This window comes from Anas acuta, chromosome 14 (genome assembly GCF_963932015.1).
Source record: "Anas acuta chromosome 14, bAnaAcu1.1, whole genome shotgun sequence".
NCBI classification, from domain to species: Eukaryota; Metazoa; Chordata; class Aves; order Anseriformes; family Anatidae; genus Anas; species Anas acuta.
The window spans coordinates 6,085,667-6,106,975 of record NC_088992.1 but is presented as its reverse complement, the minus strand read 5'-3'; the positions used below and the strand labels follow the sequence as shown (position 1 = coordinate 6,106,975).

The window sequence follows — 21,309 nt, the reverse complement described above, 5'->3', positions numbered from 1 at the left end:
CACGGAGGCTACACCCCCAGCCAGTTTGTGTTTGCGCTTCCCCCGGCTCCCGGAGGAAAGAACTGGAATTTCCAAAAGCGGGAAATTCCAGCGCTTTCAATTGTTTCCAAGCCCGAACAAAAAGCCTTCAATACCCGCGTTTTCCTCAAAAAAAAACAGCCCGCTGAGGGAAGGTTCAAGCGGCACGGGGAATAGGAACAGCGCTGCTCCAGCACCTCAAACCCCGCCGGGGTCAGGACGCATCAATGTGCACAAACCACAGCAGCCAAAAGGCCTCGGCGTGGGGTGGCTGCACTCAGCCTGCCCTCGGTGCCTTCCTGTAAAACATCGTGCCACAAACACGCTTTTCTCGGGGGTGAATAACCCCAAAGAGGCTTTTTTTGCCCTCTGGTAATTTGGGCTCCTCGATGTTGGCTGTGGGTGGAGGTTACCCCCGCCCCTCCGCAGCCCGTGTTTTGGTGGGGAGCTGCTGTAAGGGCTGTGAGCAGAGCACGAGGGTGCTTTGAAGGGAGGATGTGACCCTGATCTTCATCTGCCCGGCTCTTCCCGGGGCGCAGCACCGTAACGGTGCAATCCTGATGGAGAGGGACTGGGGGGGAGCAGAGCTGGTCCCATATAAAGGCTGCGTACTGGGAGCTGTGCTGGCCCTGGGCAGCCCCTGCAGCCCCTTCCCGGCTGTGCCATAAACCCATGATGGGTGATTCCATCGCTCACAGCCTTTTGGAGCCCCAGAACCCCCCTGAGGGCCACGTCCCCGCCAGCCCCCCCTCCAGAAGCCCGGCTGACCCGGGCACCCCGCTCCCTCCACACCAGGAATTCCCCTGGCACCCGCTGCTCCAAGGACAGCGAGATAGCAGAGTCACGGCGTGTTTGGGGACAGGGAGGGAGAGCGAGATGGGATTTCCTCCTCCAAGGAACTCCCAGCCCTGGAAGAGCTCTCCTGGCAAGCCCTGCTGCCCAAACCCCTCCATCTCGCTGCCTGCGCCCTCCAGCAGCTGCTGTTGCGGCTGGGGCAGAGAACAGCCAGCAAGGGTTTAATTGCAGAGAGTGCCCAGAAACAGCATTTGGGATGGATCGAGGGGAACCTGGAGCAAGGGAAACTGCAACGAGGGAGGGCAGAATGCTCAATGCTTGCGTGATGTGTATTAGCTGGCAAAATCTTTAATCAAGCACGAATTTCCCGATCTGGGACTGTTTTGCCCACGACAAGCCTCCACGCAGGGCAGGTCACAGAGCCTTCAGCCGAGGCAGCTTCAGCCCTGCAGCACCCCGAAAAAAAGAAAAAACCCGCGTTGCACTGCAGGAACAGCTCGCCACCCGTGGGATCCAGCCCGTGGCGAATGGCAAAACGGGAACAAGAGGACAAAATGTCAGGGCCAGGGCCCTGCAGCCCCGCACTGCCCAGCATTGCTGCGGGCAGGGGCTGGCTTCCAGGCACGGCCAAGGCAAGGTTTCACCGGTTGCGACATCCGAAAAACCCCACGAGCCCTCGTTGTGTGTGCAGAGGGTCGGATCCTCGCCTCTGAGTCAGCTCCGGATCCTCTTTGGTACCGTACCTGCGAGGGGCAGGCACACGGATGCTGCCATCCCAGCGAGATGCTCCCGATTTTCACCCACCGTGCTCCCCGTGTCCCCGTGTCCTGAGAGTTATTCCTCCAGCTTTTTTCCTCCTGAGCTGGAGGAGGAGGAAGCGGTGCTGCCTGCACATCTGCGTGCTGCTCGGCAGTGGGTGCTCCCCACGGCGAGCTGAGGCTGGGAAGCGGCCGAGGGATTGCAAGGGGATGAGACACGGCCTGGGCAGAGAGGGAGAGGGGAAAATCCCCTCTGTTGAAGCACCAAGTTGGGATTCCGAATCATCGGAAGCTTAAAGCATGCCAAGCGATCTCGGAGTGCTCCTGGGGCCTGGCTCCTGGAAGCTCTCGGGGTGTCCACAAGCTGCTGCGTCCAAAAAGAGGGTGAAACGAGGCAGGTGACAGCAGCCTCGGGACATCCCCACATCCACGGGAAGCCACGGGGCAGCCCCGATGAAGGCAGGGGGCTGCGGGAGGCCCGGAGGAGCAGGATCCCTCCCCAACATCTCCCTGTGCCATCCCTTCACCAACCTCTCTCCCACCCCGAGCCCTCCCCGCAGCCCAGCGCCCCAGCACCTCTCCCCCTCGCCCTCCCGGTCCCCCCAGGTTAATTGGAGTTGCTGATTTGCATAGGCAGCAGATCACAGCGTGCTGGAAATCCCCTGCTGCGGCCGGAGCTTCCTCCCCGGGCTCTTGCAGCGTCATCGTCGTCCTTCTGCTTTCCTTCCCCCGGCAGGGTACCGGGACGCGGCAGGTCAGTGCGGTGTCAGCAGCAGCCCCCAGCAAAACCCCACTGCTGCTGCCCACGGGCACCCTGGTGAGGACCTAAACCCATAAGGGTCCCAGGCAGATCTAACCCAGAAGGGGTCCCGGGACCCCGCAGAGATCCGGCAGCCCCCGGCACGGCCACCCGGGATGCCCAATCCCATCGTCTCCATGGGGTGAATGCACTCGGCTCGCCCAGCAGCATTTAGGGCAGGATTTCTTGGGTGCTGCGGGCTGCTGCTCGCTGAGGAGGGCGAACCCAAAGGGAGCATAACCCTAAAACAAGCAGAAAGCAGGAGGAGAGCTCCCACAGGCTGCCCGTGCTCTCACCCCGCTGCAGCACGGGCTGGCCCCGCAGGAACCAGCAGCAATGACGGTGCCCTCACGTGCACGAGGCTGAGGCTCCCCCCAAAAAAAACCCTGGTGTGTAAAAGCGGCAGCTGTGAGCTCATCCCCACAGCCGCTCCTGCTCGCCCGTGAATCACGGCCGCCGTCAGGTGAGCCCCGTGAGCACCGAGGGACCGGAGGAATGAGGAAGAAGCGACGGGACGAGAAAGCTCTGCTGTCAGCCGGCCCCACACAGGGGGAAATTTGTCCCAGCCAGCAGCCAGGGAAAGTGGAGAGCTGTTTGAGGGGGCAGAGCAGGGTCCCCCGTCCTCCTGGCCCTATTGCAGGAGGAATGTGCCTGGCACGTCCCCGGTGGAGATGTCAGCTCCCCCGGGCTTTCAGGGAAAACTCGGGACCACGGGTGAGGAGCTCAGCAGCTGGGTTCAGCCTCTCTCAGACAAACATTTCAGCCTGGGGTGTTTATTCCAGCTCCAGCTTTAGCTGTGAGCACCTCGGTGCTTGCAGGTCAGCCACACCAGCCTGCCTTCAGCAGCAGGCACAGCTCCTCCCTGCTGCCCCACGGAGCATCCTCCTATTTCGGGTGGCCAAAAAGGGGACAGGCACACACTGGGGGACAACGACGGCGCCTCTTGCATGCAGCAGCAGGTTCCCTGGGGATAAGCACCCAGTGTTTGCAAACCTGCAGCCGCTCAGAGGCAACCCGAGTGATGCAAGCCGCTTCTCCAGCAGTCCCAAAGTGAATCACAGCCTCCCCGGCAGCCCCCTCCCTGCCTGCGCTGGCTGACTCAGCCCTCGCACCCCTCGGACAGGGAGGAATGGCACGGGAGAGCCCTTTAAGCGCTGCCTGGCCGCCTATCAAAACCACGCAGAGGCTGTCTGGGGCCTCCATCATGGGGAATTCCCCTTCTCCATGCCTAAAAGTAAACTCAGCTGGGCCGGGCTCCTGCAGTCGGGGATCGCAGCCGGAGGGTGCCTGCACCAAAGGGCTCCTGGGCTCCTGTCCCCCCTTCCCCGAGCCCCTCCGCGCCCAGCCGGGTGAGTAGCGAGCAGCTTTGTTCGGTGGGCAACGGGATGGGGAAGGGGGGAATCGCAAGATATTTTTCGGCCCCCAGCCCCAAATCAGCTCTGCAGATCAGCCCCGGGTCACCCCTCCTGCCCTCGGAGGAACAGGACTGGGTTTGGCTATTTTTCTGCTGGAGGGAAATGTGATATCAATGGGATGCTTTCTGGGCGCGTGGGGTTGCGTTTAGCTCTGAAGGCGGGTTTTCTGAGGGTTTGCAGAAGAAGATTGGGCCTCTGAGGTAAAATATGTGATTTGGGGAAGAATTGGGGGAGATGTTGCCTGTTCTGGGGTGCCTGGCTCAGGAGCACAGCCCCGTCCCCACAGCACCAGCACCCCGACCAGCACCTGCCCAGCTGCCTCAAACCCCAGCGGGGCTTCAAGGGCGACGTCCTGCTCAGATGGAAGAACACAAAGGGAAAGGAATTTGTGTTTTAAAAAGCTTTATAACCCAGACAGCAGCCCGAGACCTCAAATTAGCGAGGAACAATGGAAGTAAGCAGAGAATAGGGCTGGGACAGCTGGAAATGGCACGAGCCCCATGAAGGCCACCTCAGAGAGCACAACTGTATACAGAAACGAAGCAATGTGAGGGTACAGGCTTAGTATGGGGCTTCTCCACTTTATTATTTTTATTTTTTAATACCCTTGTGGTAAAATAGGGGCAGGTGAGGCAGGCAGGTAGTGAATGGGCAAGCTCAAGAGCCCCGCAGGAGCCCAAAGGCGTTCCCCACGGCTCCTGCTCCTCTGGCCCATTCCTGCAGCCCACAAAGCCGCGATCACCGGGCCGAGAGAGGATTGCAGGGCACGGGCACTGCAGCTGGAGGTGATAATTGCTCCCCTGTAATTAGAGCCAGCTGTAATTAGAGCCAGCGGGGAATTCTCCCTGCCCCAGCTGCTTATGAGGAAAGCTCTGTTGGTCCTCCAGCACACACTCTGACCAGACAGCCCAGGGTTCCCGCAGAACCCCTTTTTTGCCCTTTTTTTCCTCATTTTTCCCCTCACATCAGCTCTCCCCCCTCAGGATCCCAACCCACCACAGCGGGGGCTCAGAGGGGGCTTCCCACCAGGAGGGGCCCGGCCATTTTGTGTGGCTGTAAAGCGAGGGAGGAAACCGACAGCCGCGGGACTACTGCCCACCTCACGAAAATAATAATAATAATTTATTAAAAAAAAAAATAAGTGAGGGATCACACAGCCCCCCGCCCCTCAGCACCGCCCCGGCCGCCATTACAGCGCGCACTGCCCTGCGCCGCCACAACCCGCCCCTTTTATAGGCAGCAGCCCGCTCCGATTGGCTGAGGCGCCTGTCGGTCAAACTGGGAAATTCCCGGGGGGGCGGGGCTGGCGCTTCCGCCCCGCTTCCGGCTGGGCTGAGGGGACCGGGACGGGACCGGGGCCGGGACCAGGAGCGGGACGGGACCGGGAGCGGGTCCAGAACCGGCACCGGACCGGATCCAGCACCGGGAGCGGCACCGGGAGCAGCCCCGGCCCCGGCAGCAGGTGGGCTCGCCCCGCGGCCGTGCCGCCGTTGCCCCCCGTAGGGCCCATCCCGGCCACTAGGCCCGAGGCTCTGCCCCCCCCCCCCCGGGGCCTGCTCATCCCCTCCCTTGGGGTCCCACAGCGCGAGGCCTGAGGCTGCCACCGGGCTTGGGGTCGCCGTTTGGGGTCCTTCCCGGGGGCTCGGTGTGGCCCGGGGGGCTCTGCGGAGCCTCCATCCCCTTGGCGGAGCTGTCAGGGAGCTGCCGCCTGTCCCCAAGGCCAGGTTTTTATTTGCGGTGAGGAAGGACGTGGAGCACCGGGGGCAAACTCCGGAGGTTTCCGTGAGGCACGGCCAAGCAGGTGCTAAGAGCAGCAGAGGGGCTGCTGTGCCCTCTGCCATCCCTCCTGAGCACGGCAGCAGAGGGTTTTAGCCCAAGGGATGTCTGGCCGTGGAGCTGGAGGGGATAAGAGGCTTGGGGCCGTGGCGTTTTGCTGCTTTCCAGCAAAATGTGCAGATAAAAACACCCCCACGGCACCCAGCTGGGCTCTGAGGGATGCTGAGGACGGGTGGCTGTGCCGTGGGGGGTGATGCTGTAAGGGTGCAGGGTTTACTTTCCTCCCAAGCATTCCTGCTGGGGAGGAGGCTTCCCAGGAACAGGGTGCGCCGGGGCGAGGAAAACCCCGCTCTGCATCACGGGGGGAGCTCCGCCAGCCTCGTGCCCCCTCCCGAGCACGGGGACATCGCAGAAGGGACAGGTTTTGTGTCGGGTGGGGACCTCACAGCGTCCCACGGCTCTGCTCCCCGGCTATTTAAATACCAGGCTGTTTTCAGCTCCTCCTGGGAGTCTCCGCTGCCCACTCGCTCTGTCATTCTCTCCTCCTGCTGAGCTGTCGTGAAAATTTACTACCTAAAGGGCCGGCGGCCCCGCGTCTTGCACCCGGCACCCGCCCACGGGCAGCAAACGCCGAGCTGCCGGCGGTGACCACGGCGTCTCGCAGCCTCTCCTGGTGAGAAAATTGAAGGGTTTTCTGCCCCCCTCCTCCGGGAGCATCTCGTGACCGGCGAGGAGTCACCGGGAGGACCCGAGTGGTTTTAATCAGAAGAAAAAAACCCAGCCAGCCCACCCGAAACCCGGCAGCCGTGGGGCTGGGGAGTGCCGGCACGCCTCTCTGTTGTTCTCTCTCCTCCCCCGTTTTGGGTGAAATGGGAGGTTTTTGTTGCAAATCGCACCTTTCGGTACTCCCAACCCTTTAAGAGAAAAAGGGAACTCTGAGAGCAGGCCTGGGAACTGTGACCTGCTCCGTGTGCCTGTCCCCGAGGTGACAGCTCTGTCCTAGAGCTTCCGTGCAGAAATTGGGCTGCTCCTCAACCCCGTGCCCCCCAGCCAGGCTCATGCTGCCACAGTGCTCCGTGCTGCCTGCGCCTTGCTCGCTGCTGAATTCTGGCTCTGGGGGGGATAATTCGCAGATTTCTCTCCCCGAGAGAAGTGATAAAATGACACGGATTGGGAATTAGCAGAGCCTGGAGCCTTTTTTTTGGCTTCCTCCAGTCTGGTCGTGGTCCACCCTGCAGTGGATGTGCTGCCACCTCCCTGAGTGCCCCGTGTGTCCCGCTGTCACATTTCATGACCCCCTCCTCACCTGTGTGCATCCCTGGGCAGGGGACGGGGACATTTCACAAGGCTGTGGTGTCACTGCAGTGGCATTGCAGTGCCACTTCAGCTGCCCGCTGGCCCCGGGAGCTGGCGGCACAGAAACTGCCCCGCTTCTTCCTCAGCTTCCTGCCAGCTGCTCTCCTCCTCCAGAAATAGCCCTCCCTCGGCCTGCCGGGGGCTGCAGCCAAGAAGCCGCCGTCCCCCCGCTGCTGTGTGCCCCCCTTCTGGGGGTGACGAGCCCCCCGTGTGAGCTGCGCCATCCTCCCTGTGCTGCAGCCCCCGGCACAGACCTGCCGGCGAGCAACCGTGTCTCCGCCGAGGCCAGGAGGTGCCGATCCCAAGGCAGGCTCCTGCTGGTGCTGTGCTTAATTACCTCCCGAGGAGGCGGGTGTTAATTGCTGCGGGTGCTGCCAGGTGGTGGCTGTCAGCCGGGAAGTCCCCAGGTTTGCCAGCCCGCCTGGATCATCGGCCCAGATTGCGCCTGGCACGGGCACGAGTCTGAGGTTGAGACGGTTTCGGGGCTGGGCTTTCCCTTCCAAAACGCCCCCCTGGAGCCCTTCCCACTCCCAAGCTTTGGGACAGGCACTCAGGGAGCTCTGTGGTGTCTGCTCCGTGTCCCCGTCGCCCTCCTGGGTGCCGAGCCACCCCTGGCACTGGCACAAACAGGCACCAGGGAACTGTTTTGGCGAACGGGGCTGTGATCAGGAGCTTCACCACCCCTGGGAGTGGGAACCTGCTCCCACGAAGCAAGGAATTTAACTGGGACACCCACACCTGCAAGGAATTAACAGCAAACAGTGCGCTGCCTGTGGGGGTTCCCCTCCCTCGTGCCGTGCTCCCAGCCTGGCACTGACCTGGTCATCTCCGGGCACCCAGTTTCAGGAACCTGTTCCATGAGGACCTGGTTTCTCTGGGTAAAGCCGAGGGCACGGCGTGTCCTGGCTGCTGGAGCCTCAGCCCACGGAACTCGCAGGCTGCTCCTCGCCCCGTGCCCTCTGATATTTTCATTTGCAATGCGTGCAGTGCCGGGGAGCAGAGTGGAAGCGTTTGGTGGTTTGTTGTTATTTTCCTCTTTTTCCCTCTCCGCTCTGTTTTTGGTGAGAAATATTTGCAGAACTCTTGGTCTGAGGGGCTTTCCAGTAGGATGTTGGCAGGCTGGGTGTGTTGGTTTGGTGCAGTGTTTGTTTGCCCTGCTGCGCAGGAGGAAATTGTGATTTCGGTTTAAGACTCCGTCCCTTTCACACTCGGGAGGAAAAAGCATTCAGCAAGAAAACACAAGCCTAGCCCCAGATCCTTCCCAGAGCCTCCTGAATGAAAAGGAGAATCCTCCCGGCCGCGGGGATGCCCCAAAACCTCGGGGTCTCCGTCCCCAGGGGGATGCGGGTGGCTGCCACCTCCCCGGGGACCGCTGGTGATGCCCACTCTCGTGACAGCTCTCGTGGCCGTGACTCACCCTGGCACGTTCACCCACGTGGGGTCGGAATGAGCAGAGCCCTCAGGGTGAAATTCCTTCACCTGGTGCCCTCCGTGCTCGCCGTGGTGGGGACCAGGGGCCCGTGGGGTGCAGAGAGGTGACGCCGTGCTCGTCCCCGCAGGGATGCCCGGCCGGGAGGTGGGCGGCTGACTGGCAGGCATGGAAGGGAGAGGTCCCTACCGCATCTACGACCCCGGCGGGGGCACGGAGGAGAATGGATCCGCGGCTTTCGAGCGGCTGATGGAGGAGAACGCCCGGCTGAAGGAGAAGATGCAGGGGATAAAGTCCATCGGTAACTCTGTCGGGAACTGCTGGCAGGCAAGGTGTGGCTGCTGGGCAGCCCCAGCCTCACAGCCTGCGCCCCTCCCCTGGCTGTTTAAAAAGGGTGCCCAGAGCCAGGGCTTCAACACGAGAGCTTGCAGAGGGGCTGGGACCTTTGCTGAGCTCCTGGGGCACTTTGCAGCGGGATGCAGGGCACAACAGCGGGGATGAGCCAGTGTTGGAACGCCCCAGCCCAGCGGTGCCACCCCCTTTCTCCTCCTCAGCCGCCTTCCCCCACCCCGGGTTTTGCTTTCGGTGTCATGACCCAGCTTCCGCTTTCGAGTCCTGCTTCTGCAGCCAAATTTCCACCTCCCTCGTGAGCCCTTGGGGCTCATGGCCGGGGCTGCGGCAGCGCGGGTCCCCGAGGAAGGGGGGTGAGCAGCGGGTGAGCATCCTGCTGCTGCCCCCCCAGGAGAGCTGCTGGAGGAGTCCCAGGTGGAGGCGTCCAAGCTGCGGCAGAAGGCAGAGGAGCTGGTGAAGGACAACCAAATGCTGATGGGCTCGTCCGCCTTGGAGGAGCTGGTGGGAAGCGGAGGTAGGAGGCGGGAGGCTCGCCGAGCAGGGCCAGGCTGACAGCTCGGGGTGGGGATGGGGATGTGAAGGGGATTTTTCTGAGGGTCAGTGCAGGAGCACTCACCTCTCTGTTAAACAACACGACCTGGCTTCATCCCAGCCTCCTTTCCTGGGAGCTGGGGGGAATTTGGGAGATGGCAGCAGGGACGGGACAGAAAAGGGGAAGCTGCATTCATGCCTGAGCTCACAGGCCCTGCTCTCTGCATCCCAAAGCGCTCATGGATCTCTCTTCTCCCCTCTCACAGCCGCTGGCCCCAAGCCCAGCTCCACCCTGGCCGCCCCAGGCAGCGCCCAGCCGGAGGGAGAAGCACGGAAATCTCCAAGTGTGAGTGCTGAAAGCCAGAGCTGCTGGGGGATGCACGGCGGGGAGATGCTCTGTCCGGGGGCTGCTGCTCTGTGTCAGACCTGACCTGGCTGCCTCCTGTTGCAGGGTTCCTCGTCGGAGTTTGAGATCGTGGCCGTGGAAGCGCAGGGATTCCCCCAGGACAGCGGGAGAGCGGTGAGTGAGCAGGGCTGGGGCTGGGACCTGGCCGGTCGTGGGCAGGGGGAGCTGCACAGCCCTGGGGCTGTGCTCCCCACACCTCGCTCTGTCCCACTGCGTGCAGGGGCTGGGGGAGAGGCATCCGTGCTCCTGCCATTTGGGGACACTGGTGTGGCAGGGACGGGAAGGGCCGTGATGGCCTGGTGAGCTGCTGGGGGTGCCCTGACTCCAGTCATCACAGCCCCCATGGCAGCACCAAGGGGACAAACATTAGGGGACACCTTGTGCCAGGCTGGGGGCTCGTTGGACCCCTGGCACACACCCGTGGGGTGATAAAGGACCAAGCGGGTCGGGTCCCCGCCATGCTGCACCCCCTCCCATGGCAGTTTCGGGGCTGTTACCCCAGGTACAAGGCACGGGGGCAGGAGGGGCCACCGGGGATGCCCAGGGAGTTCCCGAGGGCGGCTGGTGAGTCAGCGGGGCTGGGAGCCCTGCGGGCAGAGGTGTGCCAGCGTGTCCCCGGCTGGGAGGCAGCCAGGGCCGGGCCGTGTTATGCCAGCACTGCCGCAGCTCTCCCAGGCGATGCAGGACTGCAGCAGCCTCGGGCAAAGAGGACGAGCCCTTTAGGGACACCCTAAAGGTGCGTGCGTAGGGAGGGGTGTGCCGTGACGCCCGAGGGTGTGCCTGACCCGAGCTCTCCCAGCCTCTGATAAATGTCCCGCACACCACACGGGGCTGCAGGGGTTGGGCATCAAACCTTTGTAAAGCCAACGCAGTTTTTTAGTGCACTGAGGGCTGTTGCAGTGCCTCTGTCCTTGGCAGAAACCTGGGTGTTGCCACGGCCTGAACGCTTGCAGTGCTGCCCTCTGCTCCTCTCTTCCTTCGTGGGTGGTGAAGAAGTGTGGGGTCAGAGGAGCACAATGTGTAGGTTTAGGGCAGGTGTCTTTGGGGCGCCATCAGAGGGAGGGGATGTGTGAGCAAGCAGCCAGGAGTGGGGCTGAGACACAGCCAGAGGCAGAACTGCCCAACAGGGGGGCTCCGCACTGCTCCCTGAACCCCTCTGACCCTAATTCATCCCCTTCCCTGCCCAGGACCTGGAGCCGCTGCCCACCGAGGATGCCAACCTGCTGCCCCAGCTGCAGCAGCTGGAGAGCACGCTGAGCGGCTGCACCCAGGAGGCCAGCAAGGACCAGGTCTTCGTGCGCATGGGCTACATGGCCTCCGAGCTCAAGCGCCTGGCCTCCAAGGTGCACAAGAACGAGCAGAGGACGTCATTCCTGCAGGTGAGTCAACCCTGCCCATTTCGGGTTTTGTTTAGTTTTGTTTTTTCCCTTTTTATTTAACCAGACCCCCTTTGTAGCAGCTCTGTGAGGTGGGCACCCCCCTACAGCTGGGAATGAAGGAGGTTCTCATGCCAGGGGCTTGGTGCACACCCAGGGAGGGTCTTGGGGCTGTCAGCCTTGCTAAAAGGAGGGTGTTTGTGTACAGTGGTGCCGGGGGGATCCTCACGCTGCTGGTGTTCACCCCGCAGACGCTGTGTGAGACGCTGCACACTGAGAACAAGGAGCTGCGAACCAAGCTGGAGAGGGACCTGGAGCAGAGGAACCAGGCCCTGGAGAAGCTCAGGTGAGGGTGGCCGGCAGCAAGAGGATGGGGTCGCCCTGGGGGGTTTCTCCCCACTGACCCGGGGGTCTCCGCCTGCAGGTGTGAGAACCAGGAGCTGCGGAGAATGGTGACGCTGAGCAACCAGGAAAGTGCCAAGAGGGAAGCTGCCGAGCAGCAGCAGGTACAGGGGCAGTGTTGTCCTCAGAGGGGCTGTTGAGGGAGCAGGGAGCCAGCAGACACCTGGGCAGATATCCCCCACCTCATCTGGGTTCTCTCCCAGTATGACTGGAGCACCTTCTCAGGGTCTTTAGGGAAGGGGTGGCTGTGGGAAGGAAAACAGCTTGCAAAAACCCCATGTGTGCACCCACAGCAGAGCGGGGCAGGAGCAGAGAAAGCGCTGGGCAGAGGAGACCTGGAGGCCAAGGAGAAGAAGGTGAAGATCCTGGAACACCAGCGCAGGGAGGTGAGGATGGGGCGGGGACGGAGGCAGCAGCACGGAGGATCGGGGTGGGTTTGGGCTGTGGGGTTGTGTGCTGGGCCCCTGCTCAGCCAGGATTCTCTGCCCGCAGCTGCTGGAGGTGAACAAGCAGTGGGACCAGCACTTCCGAGCCATGAAGCAGAAATACGAGCAGAAGGTAGGGCTTGGGACTGTGTCCTCAGGGCTCATCCCTCTGCTGGGCACAGAGGGTGCTCGGAGGAGACACCGCGTGGGGAAAGGGCTTGGGGCTGTGCCTTGTTGAGCTCCAGGTGGCCTCAATGTCCCCATTCCCTGCTGGCAGATGACAGACGTGCACCAGGAGCTGGCCGAGGCCCGGCGGGCGCTGACTGAGATGGAGGCAGAGCGGGAGCAGAAGCAGAGAGATTTCGACCGCAAGCTGCTCCTGGCCAAATCCCGCATCGAAACGGAGGAGGTGAGTCCCCGGGGTCAGGCGCTGGGAGGCTGCCGGCCCCATCCCCCTCCCCTGACTGACCCCAAACCCTGCAGGCGGAGAAGGACAGGCTGGCCATGGAGGTGCGGGACTTGCAGCAGAGGATGCGGTTCCTGCAGGAGCAGCTGGCGCCGGTCACCAGGCAGCGGGAGTACCAGGAGAAGGAGATCCAGCGGCTGAACAAGGTGAGGGACGGGGCACGGCCCCTGAAAAATGGCTTCTGTGCTCTTCTCCTCCCTCACATCCTGATCGTGTTCAGCCCCTTCCAGCCCAGCTCCTTGCCCAGGAGCCATGGAAGATTCCCCCTGCCCTCTGCTTGCCCTCTTCCTTGGGGGGTGCCAGCGTCAGGAGATGCCCACCCCATCCCCCTGGGCTCCCCAGAGTGGGGATATCTGTAGTCCTTCGTGCCCTTTCCCAGCTGTACCCCCTTCCCACGGCCCCCCAGAGATGTCACCCACTCTGACACCCTCCGTGTCCCTCCTCTCCCTCGCCAGGCACTAGAGGAGGCCCTGAACGTCCAAGCCTCCCCGCCACCCATCTTCGCTGCCACCCTGGAGCCGGCCGGGAAGGTGCCACAGCAGGAGCTGCTGACCCAGAACGAGCTGCTCAAGCAGCAGGTAGGACAGGAACAAGGGGCACGGTAGGGCTGGGGAGCTCAGCAACCTTCAGTCCTTTGCTGGACACGCGTGCCGGGGGCTTGGTGCAGCTGATGGGCTCAGGGAATGATAACGCAGCAGCGGTGCCTGCCTGGGGAAAGCCAGGCACCCACCCAGCCCTGCTTTCCACCAGGTGAAGATTTTTGAGGAGGACTTTCAGAGGGAGCGGAGTGACAGGGAGAGGATGAACGAGGAGAAGGAGGAGCTGAAGCAGCAGCTGGAGAAGCTGCAGAAGCAGCTGGTGGTCTCCAACAACCAGGTGAGCAGCGCCGGGTCCTGCAGAGGCAAGTCCCCGTCAGCATGGAGGTCACCGTGCCCAGCTCAGAGCAGGAGGTGAGGAGGGACGGAGGGGGCAGAGAGGTGGTTTTGCTGCCACTTGTCCTTGCCAGAGCTGGATTGGGCAGGCTGAAGTTTGCCTGGACGGGTGACAAATGAGCCTGGCACAGGAAGGTGTCTCTGAAAGGTGTCAGCAGCTATCCACAGTGAGCCTGACGTGGTTGTGCCCATGGGGAAGGCTTTGGGGCTATGTCCTCCCAAATATCTCCCTCCTGCTCTTCTCCTGGAGGTCCGGTTTGGGGAGACTGGTGCAGGCAGTCCTGCGGGGCACTGGGCATCAGGGTGGGCTCTGCACTAAGCTTTCCTCTTGCCCCCAGCTTCGGGCCTCCAAGGACGACTGCCAGAGGGAGAAGGAGGAGAAGGAGAAGCTGAAGAAGATGCTGAAGCAGCACAAACAGGTGGGATGAGGGAAGAACCCTTCCTAGCCTCGGGCAGGGGGACTGGAGGACGGTGCTTGGCGTGGGTGGGCTGCCCTCGGGCTCTCAGCATCTCCCCCGGCTCCTCGCAGGCTTCTGGAGAGCGGCTGCACCCCGAGCCACTGCAGGGGCCGCTGGGCCCCGCCTGCCCCATGTACCAGTACCAGTACAGCCCCCCCGTGCCTCACCCCGTCTACCACGGCTTCGACGAGTGGCAGCAGATCCGATACCCGCCGGCAATGCCGGGCGAGCACGCGCCGGGACAGAACTTCCACCATTTCCCCCCGGTGAGCACAACGGGGAGCACAAAGTCCCCTGGGCAAGCGGGTTTGGGGTTTTTTGGGCTGCATGGAGTGCAGTCTCGTGCCGTACATGCCTGGTCACTCACCGGTTCTGTTTCCATCTGCTCTTGCAGCCAGAATATCCCTGGCGCCCGCCCTGCGCCATGTCCCGGAGCCAGAACGCCCCGGCCGTGCCTGGGGTGAAACCGGTCCCCAAGGATTTGGGTAAGGCTCCTTCTGCAGCCCCAGAGCCCCAAACAGCAGGCAGCACTCCTGCTGGGGAGGCATGGGATGGGTTTCCAGGCAGTGCTTTCCCCTCAGCCCCCACTGATCTGAGGAGATGAGCAGTGTGCAGCACCCAGCCTGGCCGTGGGGTCAGTCCCCTCTCCGTCCCCCTGCTCATCCCCTTCCCTAAAGCCCCCCAGCCACGAGGGGCTGGTAGCAGTGCTGGAAATGCCTGCGGGCGCTGCACCCCGAGCATCCCTGGGGTTTATGGCACTGGGTGGGAATGGCAGTGGGCTGGGGCCCTGCACTCCTGCCCCTCATCCCAGAGTGAGACGCGGTGGCCGAGGAGCGGTGCTGAGGCCGTGCTGGTGTCTCTCCTGTCTCAGAACAGGCAGGCCCCGGATTGCCGTAACGCCCAGGAGCGCCGTCGCCGTGCCACAGGCTAGCAGCAGAAGGAAGTAGGATGTGTGTGTGTGCCCGTGTACATAGAGCTAGGACCTTCCTCCGGCCGTTCGCCCTGCGCGGAGCCGGACAGCCCTGCGAGGAGAGCGCGGCGCCACCGGAGGGCCCGCGGGTGGCACGGCCGTGTGCCCGGCTGGGCGAGCGGGGCCACGTCTTCGGGAAGAGGAGCTGGCGCTGCCCAGGGGCTTCCCATGGTCCAGGAGCTTTGCCTCCTCCCCATGAGGAGCATCTTCCCCAGCGGGTCCCCTCCCGGCGCTGGGGGAGCCCGCACCCGCAGGCGAACAGCCGGGCCGAGGGTGGTTGGTGTCGTCGTATTTATTTAAGGACCGAAGCTAAGCTGAATCTCTTTGTTTTCTTCCTGAAAGAAAAGCTTTCTCCGGAAGAGCCTCGGTGTAAATGCTCGAGGTGGGAGTTGTCTAGACTGTTTTTCCAGATCTGTTCCCATGTAGCCACGTGTCCAGAGCAAAACAGGAACCGAATCGCTGCACAAGCAACCCCGTATTTATTTATCTGAGCTCCTGCTCTGCCTGCTCAGCCCCCTGTCCCCTGCGTCCCCCCGCTCCCTGCGGCTCTGCGGCCGGGGCCAGCTGCTCCAACTTGAGCTCGCTCCAGGAAAACAAGTCTGGAGGGGGAAAAAATAAAACCCAGCCTGCAAGCGTCACTGTCACGTGTGAGCCAGCAGGAGCCGTGCAGCCGGGGCATGCTTTGCTCCAGGACCTGGGTGCTGCTTACAGCTCGCAGCAGCGCTCCTCCTGCCTGTTTTTGCCCGTGGTTTTTCCTTTCTTTGCTCTGGACTGAAACCTGATCAGTGCTCTCCTCCCAGCCTGGCACGGCCAGGGGCTCTGGAGCCAGGCTGATAAATCCGTGATTGCTGTAAGCCGTAATAAACACCGGGAGGTTTTCCAGCCGGGGGTGGCTGCAGTTGTCATCCCTGCCTGGAAATGCTGTCCCCTATCCTCGGCTTGTCCCCTGCCCCATAGCCGAGGTAGGTGACGCCTGTGTCCCCTCTCGGTGCCCCCCCAATCCTGTTGCAGAAGCAGGGCTGCGCGTTTGCAGAGCCTTTATTTGGCATTTCTAAGGGGGGGGGGAACACGGGGTCCGGCCCCCCGGGCTGGGAGAGGAGCGCGTCCCTGCGCGGCACCGCGGGCAGCCTGAATGCACTGAAGAGCTGCTCCGCGCCCGGGCAGGATCAGGCCCGGCCCGCCCCACAGCGGGGGCTTTCAGGCCAGACCTTCATGGAGATGCGGACTTCTGCCCCCGGGGGGGGCGACCCCTGCGCCCGCTGAGCTTTGGGGTGAGCTGGTGGCCGAGCTGGTGGCTTGGGGGGGGTCACCAGCAGGGGTGGAGGTGGGAAGGAGGCGGTGGGGACTGGTCCTTGGGGAGAGGGATGGGGATGCAGCATGGGGTTGGGTCTTCAGGGGGGAGAGGGCATTTTGGGGTGACCCCCTCCTCCCTGGCCCTACTGCCCCCGCTGCTGCCGCATGTAGGCGATGATGTCGTTCTTCACGGTGGCGATGTTGGCGCGGTGGTACCAGCGCATGACGGGCACGCCGTCGGGGCCCACCAGGAACTTCTCGAAGTTCCACTTGATGTCGTGGTTCCGCAGGGGCTCCCAGAAGAGGTTCTTGGGGTTCCCGAACTCCTCCGCCACCGGTGGGCAGGAGTTCTGCAAGGTTGGGGCGACAGGTCAGTGCCTTGTGTGTCCCCCTCCCCAAAAAGAAAGCGCGCTGGGTGCTGGCCCCCCCTTTGGCACGACACCCACCTTCAGGAAGCTGTAGACCTTCTGCTCCTTGGCCCCGTTCACATCCCCTTTCTGGAAGAGCTGGAAGTTGGGGACGAAGCCGCCTCCTGGCCGGACGTACCTGCGGGGGGACAGCAGGGGGTGACCCACACCTCACCCACAGGGGGGGCTCCCCCAAACCTCATCAGCAACCCCCGCGGTACTCACTTCAGCGCCGGGAGGATCTCGGAGTTCTGGCCAGGCTCCTGCTTCCCGAATTGGTTGGAGGGGAAGCCCAGGACCACGAGCCCGTAGGGCCCCAGCTCATTTTGTAGTGCATTCAGTTCTGCGCGCAAACAGAGCCGGGGCTGGGTTAATGGGACCGGGAGCCAGGATCCTGCTGCTGGGGGGGCAGCGTCCCCCCTTCCCCAGGTCCCCAGGGCCCCGAGGTGTCCCCTCCTTACCCAGGTACTGCAGGGTGAGCCCTCAGTAGGTGGCCACGTTGACGAAGAGCACCATCTTCCCCGCGTACTTCCTGAAGGGGATGTACTCGTCCCCGTCGATGGTCAGGGCCCCGTAGTCGTAGATGGTGCCCCGCACCGAGTCATAGCATTTCACCTGCGGGACGGGGAGCGGGGTGGGGGTGTCCCAAAGCCACCCAAACCCACGGCACGGGGACGGTGGCTGTCACCCTCACCTCTCCTGCCACCCCTGGTTGCGGTGAGCCGGGCAGCTTTGCGCACACACGCGTGTGCAAAAAGAGGTGCACGCTCACGCAGCGGGGTCAGGGCTCAGCAGGGATTTATTTTTTTTTTCCAGCAGGGATCTCGCAGCGAGGCGAGAGGCCAGCCAGCAGCCCCAGCGTGCCAGCGCCCGCAGGAAAACAGCCCCACAAGGACTGGCACCGGGCACCGGGCACCGGGCGGAGCGGGGCAGGATGGGGTCCCCAAGGAGAAGTGCGAGGGTGGAGCAGCAGGGGTTAACCCGGGGGGGGGCACCTCGCCTTCCCAGGGCACCAAAGTGGCACCCGGGGGCTATTTTGGGAGCTGGCAGGACGCAGAGTCACGGGGAGGGGGGCTCTGCCGGGGGGGGGCTCAGCCTCCGTGCGGCCGGATCCTGCTCCGCTCCGCACCCCGGGCGCACACGAGGCTTCCCCCCCGCTGCTTTCCGCGACCCCACACCACCATCCCCGCGGTCCCCCGTGTTGGGGGGGGCCGCCCCCCACCCCATACCTTCTCCCTCTCCTGGCTCTGCCCCGGCTGGACGAACCCGGCCAAGACGAGGGACAAAATCCAAGCTCCCCGGCACCAGCTCCCCATGGCTGGGGGCGGCTGCGGGGGGGGGGTGGGCGAGGGCACCCCCCGGCAAAACGGCACGGAGGGGCTCAGCCTCGTCGCCTTCTGCCCGTTCCCAGCCCGGTGGCGACGGGGAAATAGCGGCGGGGCCGCCCCGCGGAGCCAATCGCCGCCGGGAGGGACGGGGCCGCGCGTTAACCGTGTGCGCCCTGGGGCGGCCGCTGCGCAAAGCGCCCCCGCCCTCGGGGGGGGGCGATTTTTAAGGGTTTTTGTTTTTTTTTTTTTTTTTTCTAAGGGGGAGGTGGCAAGGCCAAGGTGGTATTTTTGGGGCGTGGGGTTTGGGTTTTGGGGGAGCAACGCGCTGCGGGGTGGAAAGGGAGGGGGTGTTGGGTGGGGGGCAGCGCGCGGAGTGGGTCACCGGGCTGGGGACGAGGTCTGGGGTCACTGGGCTTGGGGCTGGGAGCTGAGCACCACCAACCCCATCACATCCCTCCGTCAGCATCCCTCGGGAGCCTGGGCAGGGGTCCGTGGGGTCCCCCCCCCAGCTCCAGCGCCCTCTCCCCCCGTGGCCGTGCTGCTCAGGGGTGCAGAAGCATCCATCGAGCTTCACGTCTGCAGCCAGAGCAAATGGGGCTTTCCTCTTCTTCCCCAAAGCCACCCCGGGTTTGGGGGGGCGTTGCTCCCCGAGAGATGCTGTGTTCAGCAGCCGGGGGCAGGGCACGGCGGTCCCTTAGCCCTCATTGTCCCCAGGGACAGGAATTTCCAGGGCCCTGCTTGCCTAACCGGGGAATGCAAACATTTATCCTGGGCCGGCTCCAAGGAAATAATCCGTGGTGAGGTGTAAATTCCCTTAAGCCCCTTAAAATAATTTAATGGGAGGATCGACCAGCCAGAGAGGAGCTGGGGGGGAGGCTGCGGTCAGGGGGTGACCGCCCCGGGGCAAAGGGTGGCAGTGGGGGAGCCCCGGGGGACCCCAAACACCCCGCTGCCAGCACCGGCGTGGGAGTTTGTCTTTGCTAGAAAGCAGGGCCAGCCCTGCCAAGGCTTTGTCAAGAGCAGCCTCCCGGGAAGGGCAGCGAGGTCACAGCTTTGGGGGAGGCTGGGAGCGATCCCCGTCCCACGTGGAAGGCAGGAACGGGATGTGCTGGGACAGGCTGGCTACAAAACACCGTTGGGTGCACAGAGGAGCTGGGATGTGGGAAGGGGCACCCTGGGGGGCTGCATTTGGCACCCACCGGCAGCGGTTTGGGATTTGGGGGCTGATGCTGGTGCAGGAGGGAGCAGTGGGGACGCTCACCGTGCTGGGGTGAGCGGCCCTGGGGGCTGCTCGGGGCCAGCGTGGGGGGAAATGCGGCAGGCAGGGACACGCTGCTGATGGGAAGCAGCTGGGATTGCTCAATAAATCGGGGAAATGGGGCTGCCGAGCACTGAACCTCCGGGCTTTTCTAGGGACAGGGCATGCCCGTGGCAGGGGACAGCTGGCACAGGGAGCTCCCTGCACGAGGGAGTGGTGCCTCTGGGTGGAGGGGACCCCACAGCCAGGCTGTGGGGCAGTCGCTGCGGGTCCCTCTGTCCTTTGGGTGGCCTTTCCCCAAGGATTAGCGGCACAGCCCTTCCCTAGAGCCTGTCCCGGAGCACTGCAGGGCGGTCCTCCCGCTCCACACAAACAACAGCAAAAAATAAAAGTGCCTTTTTGACCTCTCCACCCCCGGCTGGAGATTCCTGGCTCGGGCAGCGGGCTGCAGGGTGGGAGATGAAATCCTCCACAGCGCTCAGCCCCCGCTTGGGGAGCGCTCAGAGCCCCGAGCGCTGTGCTCCCGTGGCAGGGGGTGCTCGGGATGCGCCGCTCACCCCTCGCAGACGTGGCCGTGGGCGGTGCGAGGCGGCTCCTTGCCAAAACCAGAGAGGTTGCAAGAGCCAGAGAAAGCAGGCTCGACCCTCCCCTCCCACCTCCTGGGCTCGGGGGGTGTTTGGGATGGAGGGGCTGCAGCTCGGGGCCGGCACGTCGCTCACGTCCCGCAGCCGGCAGGGCTGCACACCCTGGGGCACACGGAGCTGCTCGGGGCTGCACCCCCTCCCCGCTATTTCCCATCACGGGCAGAGCCTCCCACCCCTGTTCCATGCCCTAATTGCCCCTGTGGGGCTTTGGTAGCTTTCTATCATTCCCAGGGATTTGGGGCCGGGAGGAGGGCTGCACCCAGCCACGGCTCCCCACACATCCCCAATCGCCTCCACGCGCACGGGAGAGCTGACCCGCTCCTGAACTGCTTTTTTTTTTTTTTTTTTTTTTCCAAAACCAAACTAAAATAAGGGGCTGACCACGCGTGAACCTCCCTCCTCGGATGTTTTTCCTCCGGAGCCGGGCTGGAGCCAGCCCCCGCCTGCTGCAGCTGTTTGGCAGGGGGCTGAGGCTGGGGGCCAGCGGCGCTTCCAGCCCCCGTCCCCACCTCCCCGGGGGCCAGCAGCATCCTGCCCCTCACCGCTCGGGTGCACAGCACAGCACCAGGTGCTTTTTGGCTGATCCCATCCAAACCCGTGTCCCCTGGCGGTGCTTGTCCCTTCTCCACAGCACCAGGGGTCCCCCCGTGCGCCCTGGCCACAGCCTGGGAGCCGGCGCGTGGCACTGGCACAGCGTCAGTCCCAGGGCAACCTCTGAACTTTTGTTCTAGGTGTGCAACGGGAGGGAAAAGCAAAACAAACTCTGATGGGAGAGGGGCTCGGCCAGGCAGGGGAGGGGATGAGGGTGGCCGCTGGGTGCTCCCCATCTCCCTCCGGCCGGAGGAGCCCCCGGCCATGCCCCCAGCTGGGATTTGTTCCTTCCCAAAGTGGAGAAATGAGGAGCCCACAGGGTGCGAGGACTCTGCTGTTTGTTCCACTGCAGCCAGCTCAGAGGGAGGTTTGGGAGCCCGTGAGCCTCCCTTTAGGGTTTTGGTCTGGGTCCTGTGCCAGCAGCTGCTGCAGGCAACGCTGCCTCAGCCCCCCTGGCCAAGATGTTTGGGGTCAGCTCCTGCTCTCCTCTGGAAATGCGTTATCAAACCTCTTACGGCTGCACAAACCCCGTCCCCTTCCCTGGGACCTGCAGGGACAGGCTCAGAAGCTGGAGACAGCACAGGGGGGCTGCTGCCGGAGCCCCCCGCGACCCTCCCGAGGAGCCCCCACCTCCTCGGCGCGGCTGGGCAGCGTTACGCAGGAGCCGTGCAGGCGATGCGGCTGCCGCTGTGCTCCTGGCAGCTCTCGTCACCGCTCGGAAGCGAGCTGAAAAATAACATCCTGCGTCAGCGCCTCGCCGCAAGCAGCCTCCACGTCCTTGGGGCCGGCAGCCTCCCCCCAGCACCTGCCCTGACCCCCCCTGGGCGCACACATCACGAGCCCCCGGCTCCCTTTGGGCAGCAGCAGGTTTTTTTCTCCTGCAAAACCCCAGGGAAAAGCTGCCCAACACCTCGGGCGCTGCTCCAAGCGAGGGCCCCGCGAGGATTTGCTTCTCTTGCTGGCTCTCGGGAGGAATTTCCAAGTGTGCAGCAGCCCCAGCCCAATCCCCCCCTCTTGTCATGCCTTAAAAATGTCTCGGCTCCCCCTCGCCCTCCCCTCTGTTGCCTCTTGTTTTGTTCCGAGTGGCTTCTTGCCTCCTTGCACAAAGCCTCCTTTTCACTGCCT

The 21,309-nt window shown here is 63.5% G+C and overlaps 2 protein-coding genes across 5 annotated transcripts; one reads left to right on the top strand and one right to left on the bottom strand.

Moving 5' to 3' along the window:
• The first annotated feature begins 3,569 nt into the window (after window positions 1–3,569).
• Window positions 3,570–15,545, top strand: TNIP1 (TNFAIP3 interacting protein 1). Of its 4 annotated transcripts, none has more exons than XM_068697902.1 (18): window positions 3,570–3,719; window positions 8,477–8,647; window positions 9,089–9,211; window positions 9,495–9,574; window positions 9,680–9,748; window positions 10,822–11,013; window positions 11,262–11,356; window positions 11,435–11,516; window positions 11,706–11,798; window positions 11,905–11,970; window positions 12,115–12,246; window positions 12,321–12,449; window positions 12,759–12,881; window positions 13,054–13,179; window positions 13,574–13,654; window positions 13,765–13,959; window positions 14,088–14,178; window positions 14,570–15,545. In XM_068697902.1, exons 2-18 carry the CDS (start codon window positions 8,515–8,517, stop codon window positions 14,638–14,640), a joined length of 1,881 nt encoding a protein of 626 aa, XP_068554003.1. In that variant the 5' UTR covers window positions 3,570–3,719; window positions 8,477–8,514; the 3' UTR covers window positions 14,641–15,545. The 4 variants fall into 4 exon arrangements, with proteins under 4 accessions (XP_068554003.1, XP_068554004.1, XP_068554002.1 ...); XM_068697903.1 differs by lacking the exon at window positions 3,570–3,719 and adding an exon at window positions 5,089–5,247 and having other exon boundaries at window positions 11,709–11,798; XM_068697901.1 differs by lacking the exon at window positions 3,570–3,719 and adding an exon at window positions 5,089–5,247.
• Window positions 15,546–15,683: 138 nt separating this feature from the next.
• Window positions 15,684–17,834, bottom strand: GPX3 (glutathione peroxidase 3). The gene is made up of 5 exons (XM_068697913.1): window positions 17,593–17,834; window positions 16,825–16,978; window positions 16,589–16,706; window positions 16,403–16,502; window positions 15,684–16,306 (listed from the first exon to the last, which is right to left on the bottom strand). The coding sequence occupies exons 1-5, from the start codon at window positions 17,677–17,679 to the stop codon at window positions 16,100–16,102; spliced, it is 666 nt and encodes a 221-aa protein (XP_068554014.1). The 5' UTR covers window positions 17,680–17,834; the 3' UTR covers window positions 15,684–16,099.
• Window positions 17,835–21,309: the final 3,475 nt, after the last annotated feature.

Coding starts and splice junctions, on each gene's coding strand:
- TNIP1 (XM_068697902.1), top strand. CDS start 8,515: ATGGAAGGGAGAGGTCCCTACCGCATCTACGACCCCGGCGGGGGCACG. Junction 11,517..11,705: donor AAGCTGCCGAGCAGCAGCAG/GTACAGGGGCAG, acceptor GTGCACCCACAG/CAGAGCGGGGCAGGAGCAGA. Junction 13,180..13,573: donor TGGTGGTCTCCAACAACCAG/GTGAGCAGCGCC, acceptor TCTTGCCCCCAG/CTTCGGGCCTCCAAGGACGA.